This window comes from Nicotiana sylvestris, chromosome 5 (assembly GCF_000393655.2).
Source record: "Nicotiana sylvestris chromosome 5, ASM39365v2, whole genome shotgun sequence".
Lineage (NCBI taxonomy): Eukaryota > Viridiplantae > Streptophyta > Magnoliopsida > Solanales > Solanaceae > Nicotiana > Nicotiana sylvestris.
Window position 1 is genome coordinate 154323725 of NC_091061.1, and position 23272 is coordinate 154346996.

Genomic DNA, 23272 nt, shown 5'->3' on the forward strand with positions numbered 1-23272 from the left:
CTCAAAGAAAAACTCATTAAGAATTATTATGGTTTTGGTAGCTCATTATGATTTAGAGTTACACCAAATGGATGTGAAAACTGCCTTTCTTAATGGAGATCTCGAGGAGGAAGTGTCTATGGACCAACCAGAGGGTTTCGAAACTAAAGGAAAATGTCAAATGATGTGTAAACCGAAGAAGTCAATATATGGACTTAAACAAGCTTTACGACAATGGTATATAAAGTTTAATGATACCATCTTTTGGATTTGTGGAAAATACTATTGATCGGCGTATATACCAAAAGATCAGTGGGAGCAAGTTTATATTTTTAGTCCTATATGTTGATGATATTCTACTTGCTGCTAATGATTTAGGCATATTGCGTGAGACTAAAGATTTTCTCTCTAAGAATTTTGAAATGAAAGATATGGGCGAGACATCCTATGTGATAGGAATAGAAATATTCCGTGATAGATCACACGGATTATTGGGATTGTCTCAGAAATACTATATCGAAAGAATTCTAGAGAGATTTAATATGAACAATTGTTCAGCAGGAATTGTTCCAATTCAAAAAGGGGACAAATTTAGTCTCATGCAATGCCCTAAGAATGATGTAGAGCGAAAAGAAATGGAATCAATTCCTTACTCTTCAATTGTTGGTAGTCTGATGTATGCTCAGACCTGCACAAGACCAGATATTAATTTTGCGATCGGAATGCTAGGAAGATATCAGAGTAACCCAGGAATTGATCACTGGAAAGCTGCAAAGAAAGTTTTGAGGTACCTAAAAGGAACGAAGGATTACATGCTCATGTATAGGAGATCCAAACATTTGGAAGTTGTTGGATACTCGGATTCAGATTTCGCTGGATGTATTGACACTAGAAAATCCACGTTTGGTTATTTGTTCCAATTAGCTGAAGGAGCAATATCGTGGAAGAGTGCCAAACAGTCTGTCATTGCTACATCCACGATGGAAGCATAATTTGTGGCATGTTTTGAGGCCACAATTCATGCATTATGGTTGTGAAACTTTATTTCAGGACTTGGGGTTGTCGACACCATTACCAAGCCGCTGAATATTTACTGTGACAATTCTGCATCAGTATTCTTCTCCAAGAACGATAAGTACTCCAAAGGTTCCAAACATATGGAATTAAAGTACTTTACCGTCAAGAAGGAAGTTCAGAAACAAAGAGTGTCACTTGAGCATATTAGAACCGATCTCATGATTGTAGATCCGTTAACGAAAGGTTTACAACCAAAGATATTTAAAGAACATGTACATAGAATGGGTCTTGGCTGTATTTATGATTGGTGTATTTATGATGTTTTGACACTCTGAGCTCATTTATGTGTTTCTGCTATACATTAGTGATTTCCTTTTTCTCATAATGGTGTACACATTATTGTTTTGAGATATTACAGGATAAGTCTCAATGAGATATTATTGTGGACCATAATATTTTATAGCTTATGGACCTGGTACGATGAGTTACTAATGTTGTAGTATATGGAAGGGAGTATGTAGATAAATTATACATAACCGCCATAACACACATTTAGTAGTTTATCGTATTGTGGTATTTATGATGAACATTATAAAAGAGATTTGTTTATGCGCAACTAATGGTTATATTATTAAATATTAATATTATGTGATTATTGAGCCAAGTGGGAGAATGTACGTTATTTCCTACGTGTATATATATGGCCCAATAAGATTAGGCTCATAATTAATATTTAATTAATGAGCAAATCTCATCCGTCCGATCGATTACTTGATGGACGTACCGGATTAAATAAGAACATCTATAAATTGGTCCTCTCCCCACCCATTAGGGTTACTGTATTTTATTTTCTTCCATCACTAAAGGCGGCAGTAACGTAAAGTTAGGGCAAGGGGCGAGAAACCAATTTACCGATTAATGCTTCCGCTTCAAGATAATGGATTCCGCTTCAGGTATGTTTTCTATGACGATTACATGTAAGATTATCATGTTCAAGATCCTGGTATGAATTATATTTTATGCTTACATAACTATTATGGCTTATAATACTTTTAAAGTAGTTTCTAAATATATAAATTTTATTTTAAAAAATTTAAAAATTCTATTGAATTCACACCAAAAATTAGTTTGTTTGAATCTCACACTCCAAGCTTTGTCATATAAAAAAGAATGGGGGAGTATAGACTAATAGAATCTTGATTGTATTCAGCACAGGAGGAATTCGTTGTCTGTTCGTAAGACATCCACATTTAAGACAACCCGAAACTAAAGACACGATGGGCAAGCTGCAGTTGTAAAGGGCCAGAGGGGTCCATGTTGTGGAGTTGTAAAGGGTGGGCGCAAGGCCCATTATGTTCTTATAATCTGCTACTTTCCAGTTCAAAAAGAAAATGTGATGTTCCATCGGCCCATTTAATGCTTTTTTATGTTGATTTGTCTATGTTTTTATTCTTGAGCCGGGGTCTACAGGGGACAACCATCTGCGGGGAAGTACACGGTTAGCCACTAATAACACATGTATTTATTTTTAAGCCACTGTTTAAAATGTCTTTAGTCTTTAGCCACTGCTTTAATAAACTTTAACTTCCCAGACGAAAATACCCTTCTGCTCAAGTCCTTAACTTTTGAACTTAACTTCAGGACATCAGGACTACATGTCCTTAACTTTTGAACTTGTAACCCTAAGTTCACGACTTCAGGACTACATGTCCGTAACTTTTGAACTTAACTTCAGGACTACATGTCCTTAACTTTTGAACTTAATTTCAGGACTTTAGGACTACATGTCCTTAACTTTTGAACTTGTAACTGTAAGTTCAGGACCAAATGTCCTTAACTTTTGAGCTTGTTAGTCTAAGTTCAGGACCTATTGTCCTTAACTTTTGGACTTCTTAGACTAAGTTCAGGATCTATTATCCTTAACTTTTGAGCTTGTTAGTCTAAGTTTAGGACTTCAGGACCTATTGTCCTTAACTTTTGAACTTGTAACTGTAAGTTCACGACTTATTATCCTTAACTTTTGGGCTTCTTAGCCTAAGTTTAGGACCTATTGTCCTTAACTTTTGAGCTTGTTAGTCTAAGTTCAGGATTTCAGGACCTATTGTCCTTAACTTTTGAACTTGCAACCGTAAGTTCAGGACCTATTGTCCTTAACTTTTGAACTTGTAACTCTAAGTTTAGGACTTCAGGACTACATGTCCTTAACTTTTGAACTTGATTTGTGTTTTTGGTGCTCCAAGCAAAGCGCTACCAGCAACAACAACCATTTGTCTTCTACCCAAACCAAAAATTTAAAAATCCCCCAAAAATTGAGACAGAGATCAAACAAGCCTTAGGATAAACCAAAAGTTAGGCTGAAACCAACTTACCCTACGAGACGGAAAGTCATTAGCGACACGACAATCTTCTTTTGAAACAAAACGAACAAACTCTAAACAGTCATTGTCGGGGCTCCGGTTCTATGGAAGGAAGGGTAAAAATATCTTTTTATATTAATTTTAATAGAGTAGTGGCTATTTTTGCTCAACATTAGAATTGCTGGATAAAAAATAAATACCACCTTAAATAGTGGCTATCCCACGCCATCTGCCTCACAAAAAGCAGGGCTGATAATTTGAGCCCGAATCCATTCGACTAGCTCAATTTGTCCAAGGTTGGATTGGTCATTGAACCGCTCATTTATTGAACTTAGTCCATCTTGACCCAATCTATCTTAACCCATTTAAAGTTTAGTTGATTTTTAGCCCAAATTGATCCATGAGTAACTTTCCTGAAATATCTTTAAAATAATTTTTTTTATTTCATATGTTATATATGACCATAACAAAAGCAAACAAGTCTTATTTGGTAATTCAATAATTCATAAAAAAATAACACATATTAATTAAAGCTTGATAAGAGTTGAGCGGGCTACACTATGACCCAAAATTTAGCTCATTTTGACACAGCTCATCTTAGTCCAAGTAACTTTTCGACGGGTTAATATTGACTCAACTCATTTTAATCCGCCCAAAATCAGTCCAACTCACTCATTTGACACCTCTAGGCTCTAGGGTAAAGTCTGCATATACCTATATTTTTAGAAAAAACACATTCAGTTTTCATATAGAGTACTTTAATGTTGTCAAAATGGATGAGAAAATTGTAGCAACTTTATGTGCATCTACGAAGTCATATTAATATGCTTAATGTTCTCCAACTGTCCGACCTGAAATGTTTCATCATCTATCGCAATATTAACCTTGCTATGGATAAGAAAATGCTGAAGAAGTGATTAATTATTTTTCTCTTAATGTTTTCTGGGAAGGCTTGTTAGACAATTAATCACTTTGCCAAAAGTATTGACTAGTATGTGCTCTGGAACGAAGGCCTGCTGGTTTTAGCAGGGAAAATAACATTGTATAACCGTTCTCAAAATAATAGTCGAAAAATATATATTTTTTGAATATTTTGTATATATACATTATATATGTTATATACAAATAATGTACAAATTTTATATACTTTTTCGGCTACCGAATATAAATAGTTTCTAAAACGTACTAAAAAAAAATACCCCGATTTAAAACTCTTTTGCTTCTCTACTTCACTTTCCCTCAGTATAATAAAAATTCTCCTTACATAATTCATGAAGATGGCAAAAAATATGTCACGACCCAATTCTATTATAGGCTATGATGGCGCCCAGGGCCGTCGCTAGGCAAGTCAACAGTGAACAATCTCGTGATTTCCCTTTTTAATAGATTTTTCAAGTAATTAGACTTTCCTTAATTTAAAAGATTTAAGAAATAAAAGATTTAAATTAAATAAAACGAAAGCAGCTGAGTGCAATCATAATAATATAAATAAACCAAAATCACAAGTCTACTAGTGTGTGTGCCAAAACCTGGTGTCACAAGTGTATGGATAACTAGTAGAACATACAAAAGAATACTAGTCTACTGTCTGAAGTGAAAAAGACAGAAAATACAAGCAAAAGGAAAGACTCTGGCTGCTATAGAACAGTCTCGAAAGACAGCTCACCGTGTAGTCTCGTAGTAGTGATCAAGTGTGAGCGCCGGACTGATATCTAGATGCATATGCCTCAGATCCAACACGTTAAGTGTAGAAGTGTAGCGTGAGTATAAACAACATGTGCCCAGTAAGTATCCAGTCTAACCTCGAAGAAGTAGTGACGATAGGTCGACTTTGACACTTACTATGGGCTAATAATAAAATGTCAAAAATATAGCTAAGCATGGACTACATAAATATAGCTAAGCATGGATTACATAGGAATATTTCTAAGCATGAATATTTCTACAGCACAATAGAGGGAGACTATCCAGTTAGGAGTTAGACTAGGAATGTCATTGGTCGTCTATTGATGCAGGGCTTTACCTTCTAGTTGTACTATACCATCCATCTATTTCGTATTTCGTATTTCGTATCCTGTATTTCATATTTCATATCTCTTATATATTGTTGTTATTTTTATTACGCATTTTTATGGTACTAATATATCATCTCCTATTGCTTTTTTAAGCCGAGAGTTTCCTGGAAACAGCCTCCCTACCCTTCGGGGTAGGGGTAAGGTCTGCGTACATATTACCCTCCCCAGACCCCACTTGTGGGATTATACTGGGTTGTTGTTGTTGTTGTTGTTGTTGTTGTTGTTGTTGTTGTTGTTGTTGTTGTTGTTGTTGTTGTTGTTGTTGTTGTTGTTGTTGTTGTTGTTGTTATTGTTGTTGTTGTTGTTGTTGTTGTTGTTATGGTTTACATAAATATAGCTGAAATCCTCCTTTTTAAAGCTCCAAAATCGCCCAAGTGTGTGAAAAATGAGACGAAAAGGTCTAAGTCTTGTATTTAAAACAAGGATTCTGCCCACCTAAATTCCCCTTCTTCGCGAACGCAAAAGAAGCCTCGCGTTCGCGAAGGCCTAAGTTCCCTGGGCATTGCGAACACGACAGCTCTTACATGAACGCGAAGATCAAAATGTACTAGCCCTCCCCGGCCCCATTTCCGCTATGCGAACGCGAGAGGGGCTTCGCGAATGCGTAGGCTTAGGCTCACAAAGCTTCACGAACGCAAGATCCTGACCGTGAACGCGAAGGGAAATTGCCCACTTCCCCAAATCCTTCTTCGCGAATGCGATGGCCTTCTCTTGTTTGCACCGAATCATACTTAGACTACTCGAAATGACACCAAATTTTGCATGCAAGTCTTAAATCATCATATGGAACTATTCCCAGTCTCGAAATCCCATTTGGACCTCGATATCATTAAAACCTACTCCAAACTAAATTTAAAAGAACTTCAAAACCTTCAAAGAACCAACTTTTACTATTAGGCGCCGAAATGCTTCCGGGTCATCCAAAATCCGATCCGAACATACGCCCAAGTCCGAAATCATCATACGAACCTACTGGAACAGTCAAATCCTAATTTCGAGGTCATTTTCTCAAAATATTGATCAAAGTCAAACTTAGCCTTTTTTGTCAACCTTAAGGAACCAAGTGATTCAATTTCAACCCGAACCCTTCCAAATCCCAAACTAACCATCCCCACAAGTCATAAAACAGTAAAAGCACGTACGTGGAGTCTTATTTAGGGAAACAAGGTCTAGAAAGTAAAACGACCAGTCAGATCGTTACAAAATACGAGTTTGAGTTTTTCCTATTGCTAAACGTTTGATATGACACTAATAGACATTTGATGAGCATTTTCTTATTCACATTGCAGTTTATTTAGTTTCACCTTAATTAATGTCTAAGTTGATAACTCCCTATCTTTTGTCAATTATTTACAGCCTATTTTTATGTTGCATTATAGTGCACATTGCCCGATAAATTTCCGGAACACATTAAACTCCTTGTTCTTAAATGCTAATTTCAAATTGATTAGATTAGGAGAAGGCCTATATAGAACTCTTGTAGCATGGGAAATATTTTTGGCCATTGTTCTTGTTTGCAACAAATTTATTTGTAAAACAAAAATAAATTGCAACCACAATATAAATATGAAGAAATATAATTTTATTGATAAAATGATGCAGGTACAATTCTGTTTGTTCCCTTGATTCTTTTCTCTAGATCTTTTTCCATGATTCGAGGGCTTAACCACCGTATTTCTCGTATATAGGATGATGCGAACTTCCTTAGGATATATTTGATCTCCAGGAAAAGGAAGAACATCTGTTGATCACTTTGGTGGCTTTGAGAAAGACAATATTTGATATCTTTGATCTTTTTATGAATTTTTATGGAATTTCGAGATGCTCTCAAAGGGAATATGTGGCCCCATTTTATGGGTATAGCTAGAATTTGGGGTAGAGGACCCTCCAAGTTAGAGTTTCAGGTAGAGTAGCCTCCAAGTTAGGGTTTCAGGTAGAGTAGCCTCCAAGAAACCTCGATGAACTCTACTTGTAGTAACTTAAATTTAGGATCAAACCCAAGTTTCATATGGATTTGATCTGATAAAATTTTGATGTCTACAGTACTCATTCCGTTTTTCTCTCTAAATGGGGCCGAACTTTGCATATAGAGAGTTGGACGAAACCTCTACATTTTGTTAGTTGTTCAGCTATCCAAATCAGAATATGACACATAAAATTCAATCAACTGTATAATAAATAAATAAATAAAAAAGAAGCAAAAATATGGTTTTTAGTTTGAAACTTTGATTCTTGGTTGTAAAGTAATTAAATTGTTTTGTTTTTACTTTTTTCTCTACCTCTTTTATTTATACCATTTTCCTATTTATACAAGAAGAACGAGGTGAGCTAAGACTATCAAATTGTTGCACATTATGCTATTCCGTAGATGTAAAGAATGTAATTTTGCAATCATAAAATGTAAATTTCGCATCAAGGTAAAGAATGTGTCATTTTGCAAACACACTACATTCGCGAATAGATGTTTTGTTAGCTTTTGTACAAATTGGAAGACTTTGCTCCTAATTAAATGCATGTAAATAGTATTAAGTAATTCATGTGCAATATCATATATTCACTTGCATGCTTCAATATTTTCACTTGCATGCTTCAATATTTTCTTTACAATATTGGGCACGTGAACTATTCTAGCTTTACAATATTGGGCACGTGCGTGAGCCAAAACTCATATGGTATTTATTATCTGGAATTTTCTTTATCTTCTACATAAAAAGTTTACTCTTTTACATAGTTAATCCTCAAATGGTCGTCCAACTTATATTATTTTACTAAAAAAGTCATTAAACTATTTTTTGTCACTATAAAGGCACTCAACTTATAGATAATATCTAAAAAAATTAACTATCGTCAAATCTCATCGGAAAACTACATAAGCAAAGCCAAAAAATCATATTAGCTCGAATTACGTCAATCCCATTTCTTTTTGTCACAATTTCATTCAAATTACGCACAAACTTATAATATATATTAAATAATTATCATTCATGTCATTTCAAACAAATTATGAAGTCACAGCGAGAGCATTCTGAAGCCCCAAACCAGTCACCCTGTAACTGTTAGGTAGAGAGAGATTGCTTTTTTAATTAAGATGATTTTAGAACATAAGTTATAGGCGAAATACATAAATGGCCACTTTAAATCGTATACAACGATCAAATGGACATTGTATGGGTCCAAATTTGGACAAACACAACCGCTGATAAGCACGACGAACGACGAGATCCTCACGGCTCGACATCTTGCAGAGGGCGACCTTAAGGCGAACAAGAGACGGTACGACCCTTGTAGTAGTGCAGGCCCATTAGGGGACATCGGGAATATTCTTTCGAATATTTCCTATAACTTGTCTTTTAGAGCTCAGAAAGGTTGAGTTCCTTATATATAGAGCATGAAACAACTTTGTAAAGGGGAACTTTGGCTAATCCATAATACTTACTGTAAATTTGCTTACATAAAGGATTGAGAAGATTATTGTGAAAGGTCTCTTTTGGTCTAAACGAGATAAGGAATTCTTATAATCCGTATTCACCTTATCTATCTTTCATTCTAGAGATTGTTATACTTAACAAAGATTTACCCCTTCATCTTCTTTGATTGATTTGTTCAAAAAGATTTCGATATCTTTTGAGTCAAACAGACACCTCAACATACATATTTATCAAGTAGACACCTCAAATTATTTTCCAGTGTATCTCTTAAGCCCTTCGAAGTGACATAGCAAAATATATGTATATATTGCACTCGCGTTGCAGCAAGTGAAGCCTTTCAAATTATGTTTATTTTTGTGAAGTTTACTGGGGGAGCCCACTTATTCTCTGATATTTTATACTTCAATACCACACAAGAGGGGGGATGAATCGTGTGTGTCCATTGTTTTGCATGCACTAGATTATCGAAGGACATGGTTCTTCTATGTGTTCCTTATACTATTGTTGCGGAATAATAAATGCAGAAAGTAAAGAACACAAGTATTTTTACGTGGAAAACACCTGACTCAAAAGGTGAAAAATCACGACCTACTACTTAGTAGGATTTTTCCCAACACTTCACTAAATTACTGAGCCAAAAACAATACTTACAAAACTCTTCGTAAACCTAAGGATTACCTCTAACCCTTTGTGGCAACCAACCTCTAGCTGTTGCGACAACTTCAAGTTAACTCTAACTTGAATACTACACTCAAAGTACCTAGTACAATTACTTCTAGATAAAGCCGAAAGGTACAACTCAAAAGCTCTAGTACAATGAAACTAGAATAAAAGACAGACACTTGGAACTGGTTCTTCTATCTGGTTCATGTAGCTTCAGGTTCACACACTTGAATCACACATGAATTGCTTGTAAAGTGCCTTGCTATTTTGCTCTCAACTCACGTTTAACTTCAAGGGTTGTGCGTGCCTATAAAATGAGAACATCATTAAATATATAGAGTTAGTAGAATAGGAAATAACTAGAAGTCTTGTGCTTTACTTTTCCTTGGTGGAAGAGTTCTAGTTATCTTAAACTTCTAACTCCTCCCTTATCTAGGATAGAGTTCCCTTTGAGTAAGGAGTCCTTCTCCTTATTACTTATGCAACATTTTCATTTAGGAGATATCAAATATAACCACTTAAGCTTATCTCCTTCACATGCATGCCTTGTGCTCGATTCTGCCCGTGTCTGTGTATACTATGTATGGATCTGATTCATGCTTGAGTTCTTTTGTCAATCATCAAAACAAACTTCACTTAGGCCAACAAATTTCCCTTTTTTGATGATGACAAACTCTGTACTTTTCATAAGGGTAAGATCTGTTTCAACTCAACTCAACATCAATTACAATGTTAGAACACTTTCTATTTTAAAGTCACAAATCATCAAGGACCAGGTTCATTAGGTTATAAATATCACAGTCCAAAGTAAAAAGCACAACATATCTTCCCCTTTTGGTATCATCGAAAAGTTGCATCATTATATTAGATAACCAGATTTTAATACATATCACGCATGGTCACTGAGGATGCTTCAAATGCAATAATGGAGTCAAGTATCATATATCAATCTAATGATATTAGCTATTTAATAAGCATTAACAAATAGCTAGAGCACAAAAACAGTTGATTATCATTGATACTAGTCATCCACAAAGCATAAAGCAAAATAAAGATACTGGATCATGAGCAAAAAGAACAAAAAAAATCCCATCCGGGTCATTGATTTGTCTAACTAGGCTAGAAAGGACCAGGTTCTTGGTTTCTGGCATGAAATAACTTTAACATATCATGAAGAATGCCTTCATTCTTCTCCTTCTCCTTTGCAAGCTCAGCCCTAAGAGCATCCCTCTCAGTTTCTACTTCAGCCAGCCTCTTGTTCAGCCTCTCAATCTCATCATCCTTAACCCCACTCTTTTGCACCAAGGCTTTCACTTTGTTGTTCACAGAAACCTTCTTGGATGAACCGGGTTCTTTGGGAGCAATGTGGACTTCATAGTCACATGCAGTCAAGGTGTTGGCCCCAAAGTGATCTTTGCTTGTACTAACATCCCATTTCTTCTAGGGTATCTTGAAGTGAGCAAGTACAACCGTGAGAATAAAACCATAGGATATGGCATGTGTTTTGGTGCCAGTTAGAACCCTATAAAGAAGCTGGATGGTAAAACTAGGCCAATTGATCTGCCTCCCACTATCCAGGCATTCCATAAGAACCAGGTCCATAAAGGTGGCAATGTGCCTTCTTTCCTGCTTGGGCAACACAACCTTGTTAACAAATTCAAACAGCACTTTATGGGCAGGGCTTATCTCACTTTTGTAAATAGCCTTGGGATGAAGCTCTTCCTCATTGTCAGCAAACTTCCTTGTAGTGGCAAGTGAGGTAGGGAGGTTTTCTAGACTTGGCTATTTTAACTTTTTGTAATCATTGTAACCTTCAGCAGGTACTCCTTGAATCTCTCCCAATTCCTTGTCATCAAAGCTTACAGTCACCCCCTTCACCACACTGGTGACTCTGCCATTTGATTTGTCATGAACTCCATAGTCTCAGATCTGGCAAGCTTTCTATCCATCTGAAGGACCATGTCCTTCCAACCCTATAGTTGTAGATTTTTCAGCAGCATCACCATGCCTTCTTCCTCCAAGTCTCTGACGAGTGTACCCTTCAAGAAGGTTCTTTTCCCAAACTTGTCCTATTCTTCATCAGATTCCTCTTCTTCTTTACTTTCCTCTTCCTCCACTATTTGCACTTTCCTAGACTTTCTTGCAGACCTAGTTCTTTTTGCCAAGGTAGAAGTCTCTGCATCAGCAGTCTTTGAAGGTGATTTCTTCTTGGAAGTCTTTCTTTTCTTTTTCTTTGGAGTCACAGCCTCCACCTCCTCTTCCTTGTCTTCATCCCAAAGGACTAGGTCCATCTCCTTAATGTCAACTGCCTTAACAGGCTCACTCACTTTCTTCTTTCCCTTTGCAGCAGCTTTTCTTTTACTCTCTTACAGAGCCTTTTCAAGTTTAGCCTTACTATGCTTCTTCTGACTCCTTGTAGCTCTTCCTCTTGTATGAGGAGTCTCTACAGGGATAAAAGATGCAGTCTTTCTCTTCTTGTTTGTCCTAGCAGTTTCAGGGATTTTAACTCTTGAACTCTTCTTCCTGCACAAATGGAAAGAACCTCTTCCTCAACCTAACCAACTCCTCAGCAGCACTTTCATCTCCAAACCCGCTACCCCCTTTTTCCTCCCCAACATAATCCTCATTCCACAACACCATAGCGCCAGTCTCCTTAGTCAATTTAGTAGGAGTAGGTGAAGATTCAGTCACTCCTTCTTTTCCCTTTCCCCTCGTATCACCTTGAGCGCCTTTACTTTCTTTCTTTTTTATTTTTATCTTTACCTCCAAGTTTCCCAAATTTAGTGGTTTCAACCCCAGTCATAATTCCCACCAAAACAAACCTATTCTCCAAATTCTCAGCAACCTCAGAAATCATTGCAGATGTAATCTTATGACCCGATTTTACCTGACCTGTTTCAGATGAAACAATCTCCCCCTCCCAGTTACATACTTAAAGGATTCTTCATCCCGAATTGCTTTTAACTGCTCATTAATTTTCTTGATTTGTTCTTCTCCAGCGACTAACTTGCGAGCCATCATCTTGAACCTTCCTTTCTTAGAGGTAGGAGTGGTTGAAGGTGTGATAGATGGTGTGGGAGTAGTTTCTTTGGGTTGTGATGAGGGATTCTCAGATGGGGTTGACATTGCTGTATTTGGATATGTGTGTAGAGAAGATGAGAAAAGATAGGGAGAGTTGTTTGATGACAGGGAAGTTTAGAAGTACAGAAATGGGTTAGTCCAAATCAAATTTATAGAGAGGGAGTTTAATTGGATAACGACAACTTTTCCAGAAGCTCAGAAATCTAATCAAACTGGGAGTAAGTTTGAAAAGACGCTGGAGACTCTCCCCAGAATCTTGGCACTTATTACGTTGGGAACTCTCCTTGAGTGAAACTGGATCTTTTTGTAACAAATAAGCTCGAGGGAGGTTAGGATTAAATGGGACTCTCCTTTTGATCATGATCAAAATATAATTATTTCAAGATATGTAGAGTGGAGATTACATACCATGTACTTGATAAACAAGGTTCTTCACTAAGAATTCTCTTGTGTAAGTCTGAGTTTTTCAAGAAAATAAAGATAATATTATTAGATATTAATGATACATTTTAGCACATGGTACAACAATATATTAGTGAAAGTATGAGACCGGGCAAATTCTAATCAAATTATGTACAAAATTTAGAAATTATATAACCAATTTTTGAGTGAGAACTGGTCCCTTTTATGTTATCTTAATCATACCTAATTCTAACTTGTTCCTTTCAAAGTGATCTCTACTTAGAGCTTTTGTGAAGATATCAGTTATTTGCTTGTTAGTAGCACAAAATTCTACAGTGATCAAATCCTTTTCATAGATGTCCCTCAAAAAGTGATGCCTAACATCTATGTTCTTAGTTCTTTTGTGATGAACCGGATCTTGGTCATACTAATTGCAGTAGTGTTATCACAAAAGATAGGATACAACCTACATCAATTCTAAAATCCATTAATTGCCGTTTGATCCACAACAATTGAGCACAACATGAGGCAACAACAACATGCTCAGCTTTAACAGTAGTTAAGGCCCGAAATTTTGCTTTTTGGTGGCCCAAGAAACAAGATATGATCCAAGAAAGCGTGACATACCTGTGCTCCTTCTATCCATAAGAAAACATGCATAATCAGCATCAACATATCCCACTAAGTTGAAATTACTACCTTTTGGATACCATAGTCAAAGGTCAGTGGTGCCTTTTAGGTATCTCAAAATCCTCTTGACAACAATCAAGTGAGACTCCTTTGGATTTGCCTGAAATCTAGCATAAAGGCCTATACTGAAAACAATGTCAAATCTACTAGTAGTGAGATATAACAAAGAGCCAATCATTCCCGTATACATCTTCTTATCGATAGATAAACCAGGTTCATCTATATCCAATTTTGTGGTTGTTGCTATAAGAGTGTCAATTTCTTTGGAGTCTTCTATTTTAAACCTTTTAAGAAACTCTTTCACATACTTCTGTTGATGGATCATGGTTCAATTTGAATTTTATTTAATTTGTAAGCCTAAAAAGAAATTAAGCTGACCCATCATACTCATTTCAAATTCACTCCCCACTAGTTTAGCAAATTCTTTACTTAACTTATCAGTGGTTTCTCCAAAGATTATATCATCAACATATATCTAGAGTACCAAGAGATCTTTACCTTTTTCATTCAAGAACAAAGTATTGTCAATTTTACCTCTCTTGTAGCCATGCTCAAGCAAGAATTTTGACAATCTTTCATCCCATGCCCTTGGAGCCTGCTTGATCCCATAAAGTGCCTTATCAAGCTTGTACATATGATCAGGACATTCCTTGCTTTCAAAGTCCGGAGGTTACTTGACAAACACTTCCTTTTTTAGATAGCCATTGAGGAAGGCACTTTTGACATCCATTTGATGGAGAGTGAATTCCATGTAAGCAGCTGTCACGACCCAAACTGAAGGGCCATGACTAGCACCCGACCACACTTGCCGAGCACCAACGTACATTTCATCTAACCTTCATTATTATCTTTTAGGGCTGACGAGATCAATATAAATGGTAGACCTAGATCATGGACAACCAGCAATAAAATATGACGGCATGAACATACATAGCAGGGGATGACCAGACAATCAAGAAACTACATATAAGGTATGAGCTACCACGCTACTATGAAAGACTATACAACAAAAACTAGCCGACAAGGCATACCAAACTATACATGAGCCGACACCTGTCTATGAGCCTCTAAAAGAACATAAGTGTTGCAACATAGCCGGAACAGGGCCCCGACATACCCATAATGTCTATAACAAAAATTGCATACCAAGACCAAGGCAAGTCCGGAGAAGGGATCTCGCCAATCACCGCTGAACTGGACAGTCTACTGTGGTGGGGGAGCTGCACCTGCCTGTCTATCAGGACCTGCAGCACGACATGCAGCGTCCACAAATAAAAGGACGTCAGTACGAATAAAGTACTGAGTATGTAAGGCAAGGAACCATAAATACGATCAGTAATGTAAGCAAGGATAGAGAATATACAACCTGTAACATCTTAGTACCTCTGAGGGCTACTTACATGAAATGCATGATACATATGTATAAATACATAAACCTTTAAAGCATTCGCCTCTGTGGGCATCATCATCATCATATCGTACCCGGCCATAATAGGCTCGGTAGAATCGTACCCGGCCACGTGGAGCTCGGTAAAACCCAACTGATCAGTGGTTGCACAATAGGTGCCGTACCCGGCCAACTATAGCGTGGCTCGGTAGAGTAAAATAGATACATATATATAATGCATGCTCGACTCATGGAATCACATTCTAAACCTTTCGGAGTGACGTAAGGTCGGTATCCTCTGTACACGTTATTAGGACTAACTCTTCACTATGAACCTTATAAGAATCAGGAAGTACCAATAACATTGATAACATAAGAATAAGAGAAGCAACATTAACATCAATCGTTCCATAAGAGGGAAAACAATGTAAGTACTGCTAGCTTCTAAGAGTAGAGTATCTTGGAAGCTCGTTCATTACATTATGTACAATCGGAGTCGTGCAAAAGAAGGAAAGGGATAGCCTCACATACCTTGTATATACTGCCCCAATCTCAAGCTATGCAATTGTCAAAACTCCTTAGTCTACAATAAGAGAAACGATACTATCGTTATCATTTAAGCGTCATAACTATTATGTATCGACCACAACCTATTTTACGATGAAACGGACAGCACCTCCCCTATATATATGACCTCACACCATTCAAAACAGTCACCAAACAGCCCAAACAACATCAATAATAAACGTATTGAGCCTCCCAAAATAGTCCACACACAGCCTAATCACTCCATACATACGACGACCACCGTAGTCGTGTCAAACATGGAAATGTTACGAATAACTATCAGCCCATAACCCTACATATATATGGTGTTTCTCCACACCCTTCCTCCTCCAAAACTCCACAAGATAGTAGTAAAATACGCAGCCCAACAACAACGCAAAACAGTCCACAAAACAATAACATTACTACCAAGCCTTTCGATATATATCTCACAAGTTCTAGCTTCAATGGCTTAGCCGCAACTTGGATAATCTTAAATACATATAGAGTAAGAGGTTCCTTACCTTTATACAGAAAGAACAACTCCAATTTGACCTTAAATTTCCATGAAATATCCCTCCAATGCTGCCACAACAACAAAAAAGCGAAACTAGCGATCAATTAGTGTTTTTTGGCACTAGAATCACTTTAGAAGGCTTGAAATCACCTAGGATTGATATTAAGAACATGAGGGAGTATTTTACAGAACATAAACCCTTTAAAACAACCTCCCACACGAGCTGAAACGACACAAAAATGAGCAACAACAAGAAGAACAAGAGACTTACTAGCGCCACGGAATTCCCGACACTTGATTTGTGTTGTTTGCCCTTTTTTGGGTCTTGAATCTTGAGAGAACCTTGAGAGGATGTTCCTAGGGTTCTAAGGTCTGAAAATAGTGAAAATAAATGACTTAAAACGGGTTGGAGGCATCCTATATAGGTCCAAATATCTTAAACCGACTTAGTGGGCCCCATAGAGAGGTGCTTGGCGCAGTCTCGCGAAAATGCGAATATCTCTCTACTCCGAGATAGTATCGATGAACGGTTTAATGCGTTGGAAACTAGACTCATAGATATTTAATTTTGTTGGTATATCACCCCGTAATTCCTTGTAAATTATGAGAAAAGATTAGAAACATTTGACCCAATGTTTAAGTAAAATTATGAACCTAAGTTGCGACAACTTTTGTCGACTTTTGTTTCATAACTCGTTTGACTTCATGACTTATGATACGGATATTATATGATTAAAATACCTTAATAAATGACCTCTTGAGTGTATTAAGCACCGCTAGATTACCTGAAAATACGAGTTACAACATCCTTGATTCGTTTAACTTCTAATACTGGTTAATCACCCTTATACACTCTTGTATCACTTAAGACCAATAGGATTGACTTCTTATCATCTCAAAGATAATTCCTTCTTGGATTTATGTTAACTAATATATGGCATGAACTAACACATGTGGATATGGGTTGTAACACCCTCCCCCCTTAGGAACATTCGTCCTCGAATGTAAGGGTTTATGGGGAGTTTAAATCATCGTGGATTCCAATGGAAATTTCCGATCAATTTTCCCCTATAAAATGGTCACTAGCAAAACTTGCAAGTAATTAAGCCCAACATATGGCTTCACAAGGCTACACAAAGCATTATGCATATTTACATTATCTACATATCACCATTTTGTATTAAGGAGGAGTATTCTCAAATTATTGCTTACCTCATAGAGCCGTTTCACCTTCCAATGTATCCTGTCTTCCACCAGCATCCTTGTTATCTTCATTCTGGAATAAGTAAGGGTATTTAGACTTCATCTCCTCTTCTGCTTCCCATGTCATTTCTTCCATATTTTTGTTCCTCCACAATACTTTGACGGAAGCTACATCTTTTGTTCTCAGCTTGCGGACTTGCCGATCTAATATCGCCACTGGCACTTCTTCATATGATAGGTCCTCTGTAACTTGTACATCTTTGATAGGGACGACTCGAGAAGGGTCTCCAATACATTTTCTCAACATAGATACATGGAATACCGGGTGGACAAATTCCAATTCGGATGGCAATTCTAACTCATAAGCAACCTGTCCAATCCGTCGAAGAATTTTATACGGCCCGATATACCTTGGACTCAGCTTACCTTTCTTCCCAAAATGCATAATACCCTTCATTGGTGAGATCCTCAGGAAAACCCAATCACCAACCTCAAACTCTAGATCACGACGTTGGACATCAGAATAAGATTTTTGCCTGCTTTGTGCCGTCCTCAATCGCTCCTGTATCACTTTCACCTTCTCAATAGCTTGGTGAATCAAATCTGGCCCATATAATTCTGTTTCACCGACTTCGAACCATCCAACTGGTGATCTACATCTCCTCCCGTATAGTGCCTCGTATGGGGCCATTTTAATACTGGAATGGTAGCTATTGTTATAGGCGAATTCTATGAGTGGAAGATGATCATCCCAATTCCCCTTAAAATCTAGAACACATGCTCGTAGCATATCTTCCAGTGTCTGAATGGTACGTTCAGCCTGTCCGTCAGTCTGCGGATGAAATGCAGTGCTGAGATTTACCTGTGTGCCTAAACCCTTCTGGAAAGACCTCCAAAAGTTAGCCGTAAATTGAGCTCCTCGGTCTGATATAATAGATATGGGCACACCATGAAGCCTAACAATCTCCTTGATATACAACTTTGCATAATCTTCAGCCGCGTAAGTTGTCTTCACTGGCAGAAAATGGGCACATTTTGTAAGTCGATCAATTATCACCCAGATGGAGTCAAACTTATGATAAGAGCGAGGTAATCCAATAATGAAGTCCATATTAATCACCTCCCACTTCCAGGTCGGAATCTCTATATTTTGAAGCAATCCACCGGGTTTCTGATGTTCTATCTTTACTTGTTGACAATTGGGACACTGGGCTACAAATTCTGCAATAGACTTCTTCATATTATCCCACCAATATTGCTCCTTGACATCATGATACATCTTTGTCGAGCCGGGATGGATGGAATATCGGGATTGATGAATCTCATTCATAATCTTCTCTCGCAACCCTGCCACATTAGGCACACACAATCGGCTCTGGTATCTCAGTGCCCCATCTTTTCCGATCCCAAAAGCCATACTTTTACACTGTTGAATGCTTTCTCTTAATCGTACTAAGATAGGATCTTCATATTGTCGTGCTTTTACCTCGGCTACCAAAGATGATTCTGATGTATTCTGTACAGTAACACCTCCATCATCAGAGTCTAACAATCTGATTCTCATATTGGCTAGCTGATGAAGCTCTTTAATCAACCCCCATCTACCTGCCTCAATATGTACTAAGCTTCCCATTGATTTACGGCTGAGAGCGTCTGCCACAACATTGGCTTTACCGGGATGATACAATATCTCGACGTCGTAGTCTTTCAATAATTCAAGCCACCTACGCTGCCTCAAATTCAACTCTTTCTGCTTGAAGATGTATTGTAAACTCTTGTGATCTGTGTAGATGTCAACATGGACGCCGTATAAGTAGTGCCGCCATATCTTCAAAGCATATATTACTGCAGCCAATTCCAAATCATGGGTTGGATAATTCTTTTCATGCTTCTTCAATTGTCTTGATGCATAAGCAATCACATTCCCACGCTGCATCAATACGCACCCCAAACCTATACCTGAGGCATCACAATATACCACATAATCTTCTGTTCCTTCAGGAAGAGTGAGCACTGGTGCAGATGTCAATCGATTCTTCAGCTCCTGAAAACTACGTTCACAAGTGTCAGACCACTGGAATTTGGTAGCTTTTTGTGTTAACTTAGTCAATGCCGCTTATACTTATTGTGATTAAGGACCCTTCTTTGAATCGAATTACGCGTACATATATTCGTGTTATAAATTTATAAATGCGGAATTGTGTCACGCGTACGTGTACACGATAACTTTTGATAATATATTTATTAAACAATCATTTTTTCGAAATTGTGTCGAATCAAGAAAATTTGTTTTTTTTTTAATAGTGAACCGCACATCTCGGTTTTTTTATGAAATTGATTTAACGCCTTTGGAAAAATCCTTTTCTTAAATATTCGCTCGAAATTGCGTGTACGCATAATCCGAATTTGCTTTTAAAAAATATAATCAGGGTACGCGAACGCATCCCTAATTGCGCAAAATATTTGTAATGGTTTAGGGATTTTCCACAAATTGTTTATTATATTCATATATTTTTTATGTGAAAATCATGAGAAACTCCCATTTTAGAGGCCTATAAATTCTTTGAAAAGAATTCGCAATCTATTAAAGGTTGCCCGTTGATTATAATTTCCGAGTATAAATTATATTCATTCCAACTATTCAAATTCAAAGAACAGAATAAAAATATGATTAATACTATTTTTTTTAACAAATATGACATATATATATATGCCAAAGAATAAATTGCATATGAAACTGAAAATGAATGATTCATAAAGGAAGGAAATATTTTCCAAGAATTTTCATTATTTACTAGGTGCAAATTCTATTTCTAATTACCATTGATATAAAGTGTGGCAATTTATGATTATACATCTCAACTTATTCTCATATACTCGTTTTTAATCTAATAGGCGAAATTATTTTAATTAATTATGCTTATGATTAAATGTAAGATATATATAATCAAACCGATTGGATTCTCAATTTATGAGAACCCTTGTTACTAACTTTCACATTATAACAATTCCTAGGCCATTTGTTATTTTAAGAAAGAGAACAAATCTACCTAATTGACTTAATAAAGTAATATTGCATACAACATTATTCGCCCTATTTTGACGTTTGCAAACATAGCGGAGGATACTCATGCAACTTCCAACTATTGATGTTAACCATAATCATTGCTAAGCCATATATGAATAAAATACAACCAATCATCATCTAGCCTTAATCCACAACCAAATAATCGAAATACACTAACCACTCATTTTCTTGATATTTCCAGAATACTTTATACCTATCTAACAATGTCGTAAGACTTAATTAATAGCCAACTTCATGCCAAATTCCCTATCTTAACAAATCAACCATAATTGTACCTTAATGAAATTCTGGAATAGGTAATATTATTACAACACTTATATGAATTTCAAAAGAATGATCAACTGATAATTAACATGTCAAGCATACTTCTATATGAAACAACATGAAACGAAAACTGAAAATTTATAATAACAAACTTAGATAAATGGAAAAATAGAACTACAATTCAAGCTTCATTGATTTGTCATGCTGAATCTCTTTCCAACATAGAATTTAAGAAATAAGTACCTGGAAATGAAGGTAGAAGAAGTAAATTTTCAGCAGTTGCAGCAGTAACAAAACCAGCAGAATATACCAATAACACAGCAAGTCTGAACAAGACCCGTTAACCCAGATGAATAGTGACAGAAACTTGAAGGAAAGATTTCAGATTTTCTGACTGAATAATATCCACCAAAAAAAACAAACAACGGACAGATTCTAGAAAGATAATATTTTTTCAGATTTTCAGTTTCTTCCTGTTTCGGATTCCTATTTCTGATTTTTTTCTGTTTCTGTTTTCTTCTCTTCTTTCCTTTCTTAAAATCTGATCTAAATCTGATTTTTCCTCCTCAATTTCACACTCTCTTTTTCTCCTTTCTTTTTCTTTCATAAAATCTTCTGTTTTTTCAGATTTTTTTTCCTCCTAAATCAGATTTCTTCAATCTCAAATCTGCCTAAAGTCTCCTTGTTAAAATCTGATTTCTTTTTCCTTTCAAATCAGATTTTTCTCTTCCTATTTTTCTTCTTCCTATTTTTTCTTCTTCCTATTTTTCTTCTGAAGGACTCCCTCTCTAAAAAAAACTCTTCTTTTCAGTCTGTCCAGCTCCCTGTATTTATATAGGGCTGGTCCTATACAGTTTAGTGCTGGATGGACCCTTTTCTCCTTTAAAATCAGAAAGTTTTTCCATTAAAACTACTTTTGAATAATTTAAAACTAAGTGCTATTTATCCTGTTTTTCAGCAGCCCCATTATCCCTTGTTCCCCATTATTACTTAAATTATAGCCACTATCATATTATTGAAAGCACACTATCACATTACCCTACTGTTTCATTCTAAAATAAACCTGAAATCCTTCTGTAATTACAGCCCTTAAACTAAAATCAGAATATGTTGCAAAACAGATTTTAAAGTCTGCTTTAACAGTTATAACCAGTCCTAGTATTAAAGACAGTACATCACATTTATGCACAAGAGTTGAATTAAGATAGATGATTCTCAATTGAATACTGAACCTGAATAATACCCACTAACATTACACAGAATATGCAGGATCATTTCGACTGAGATTCAAAACTGAACCAAAAAATAAACAAATACAGGAGCATTGTCAATATACTGACAATGCCCTGAAACTCAATGCTCAGAAATCAACACATATACAGCATTCATTTGAATTTACTGGTTTGTTAAACAAGAACTAACTGCTTAACAATAACTAATTAACTGGTTATAACAAAATAATCTATTCAAAACAGGCTATCTCAGTCAACATTTCCAAAAGCAAGATTCATAATACAACTAATCGACGAACTTAATCGAGTCGATTACACACATTGTACATAATCACAATCAACAGAAACAATTCACATTTAGAATCAAGTTGACGGGTAGGGGACAGTATAACAAAATTTGACTAGAAAATTATGAAAAATTAAACAAACTAATGAAACGAACATAGAATACACATAGAATGCACATAAGAAACAGAAATTACCTCTGAACCTTTAAATTCAACTGAACTCAACTCGACTTGGATTTGGACTTTGTTTGAAATCAAACAGACCTTAGTCGAAGTATTTTCCACTGAAAATACTTCGACTAAGGTCGATTAAACCTCAATCTTTATTCAATCTGGACAGAATCCAAAAGTCTGGTATTTTTAGGGTTCTTGAAAGTTCGATTTGGGATTTACTCATTTCTGGTTAGATTCGAGGGAAACCAAAGATGTTCTAGGCACGAGGGAGGTCAGGGGGGTAACTGGTGTGAGTTTGAAGTAGGTTGGGATAAGGTCAGGTTGTACTCGAATCTTCAAATGAAGATTCGAGTAGTTCCAGTATGATTCGAACCATGCAACTAACAGATCCTTGGTGAGGGAATTTAGGAGAAACTGTGGTGTTATTTTGGAGGTCATCGGAGAAGATAAGGTTTTCAGGCCAACCTTCGATTTAAGATTCGAAGAGTTGGGGCCTGATTCGAAGGAAACCAATGTTAGATCTGTGTAGAGGATGTTCAGGGGATTCTAGGGTGTTATTTTGGTGACCGGCGGCGTTGATGCCGCCGGGTTTCAGGCGGTGGGATCCTAGGGCGGCTAGGGTTAGTGGTGAGTTTGGGAACGATGATGAACAGTGAGAGGGGGGGGTGTTTGGTTAGGGGCCGGGGTAGGGGTTTGGTCTTTATATAGGGGTGGGGTGGATTGATCTCATCCGTTGGATCAATTAAGATGCACGGTTGAGATCAATCCACTTAACCAAACGTCGTCGTTTGGTCTAAGTTCAGGGTCGGCCTGGATTGGGTCAAAGGGTCGGGTTACGGGTTACGGGTAAGGGTAGTGTATCTCAGCCGTTAAATTGATCTA

At 36.7% G+C, this 23272-nt stretch overlaps 1 protein-coding gene across 1 annotated transcript; it reads right to left on the reverse strand.

Annotated features, from left to right (window-relative positions):
* Nucleotides 1-11588: 11588 nt before the first annotated feature.
* Nucleotides 11589-12645, reverse strand: LOC138869516 (uncharacterized). The gene is made up of 3 exons (XM_070147139.1): nucleotides 12412-12645; nucleotides 12027-12276; nucleotides 11589-11884 (listed from the first exon to the last, which is right to left on the reverse strand). Exons 1-3 carry the CDS (start codon nucleotides 12643-12645, stop codon nucleotides 11589-11591), a joined length of 780 nt encoding a protein of 259 aa, XP_070003240.1.
* Between the last annotated feature and the right edge of the window lie 10627 nt (nucleotides 12646-23272).

Coding starts and splice junctions, on each gene's coding strand:
- LOC138869516 (XM_070147139.1), bottom strand. CDS start 12,645: ATGTCAACCCCATCTGAGAATCCCTCATCACAACCCAAAGAAACTACT. Junction 12,277..12,411: donor GATTGTTTCATCTGAAACAG/GTCAGGTAAAAT, acceptor TTGGAGGTAAAG/ATAAAAATAAAAAAGAAAGA. Junction 11,885..12,026: donor GCAGGAAGAAGAGTTCAAGA/GTTAAAATCCCT, acceptor AGGCTCTGTAAG/AGAGTAAAAGAAAAGCTGCT.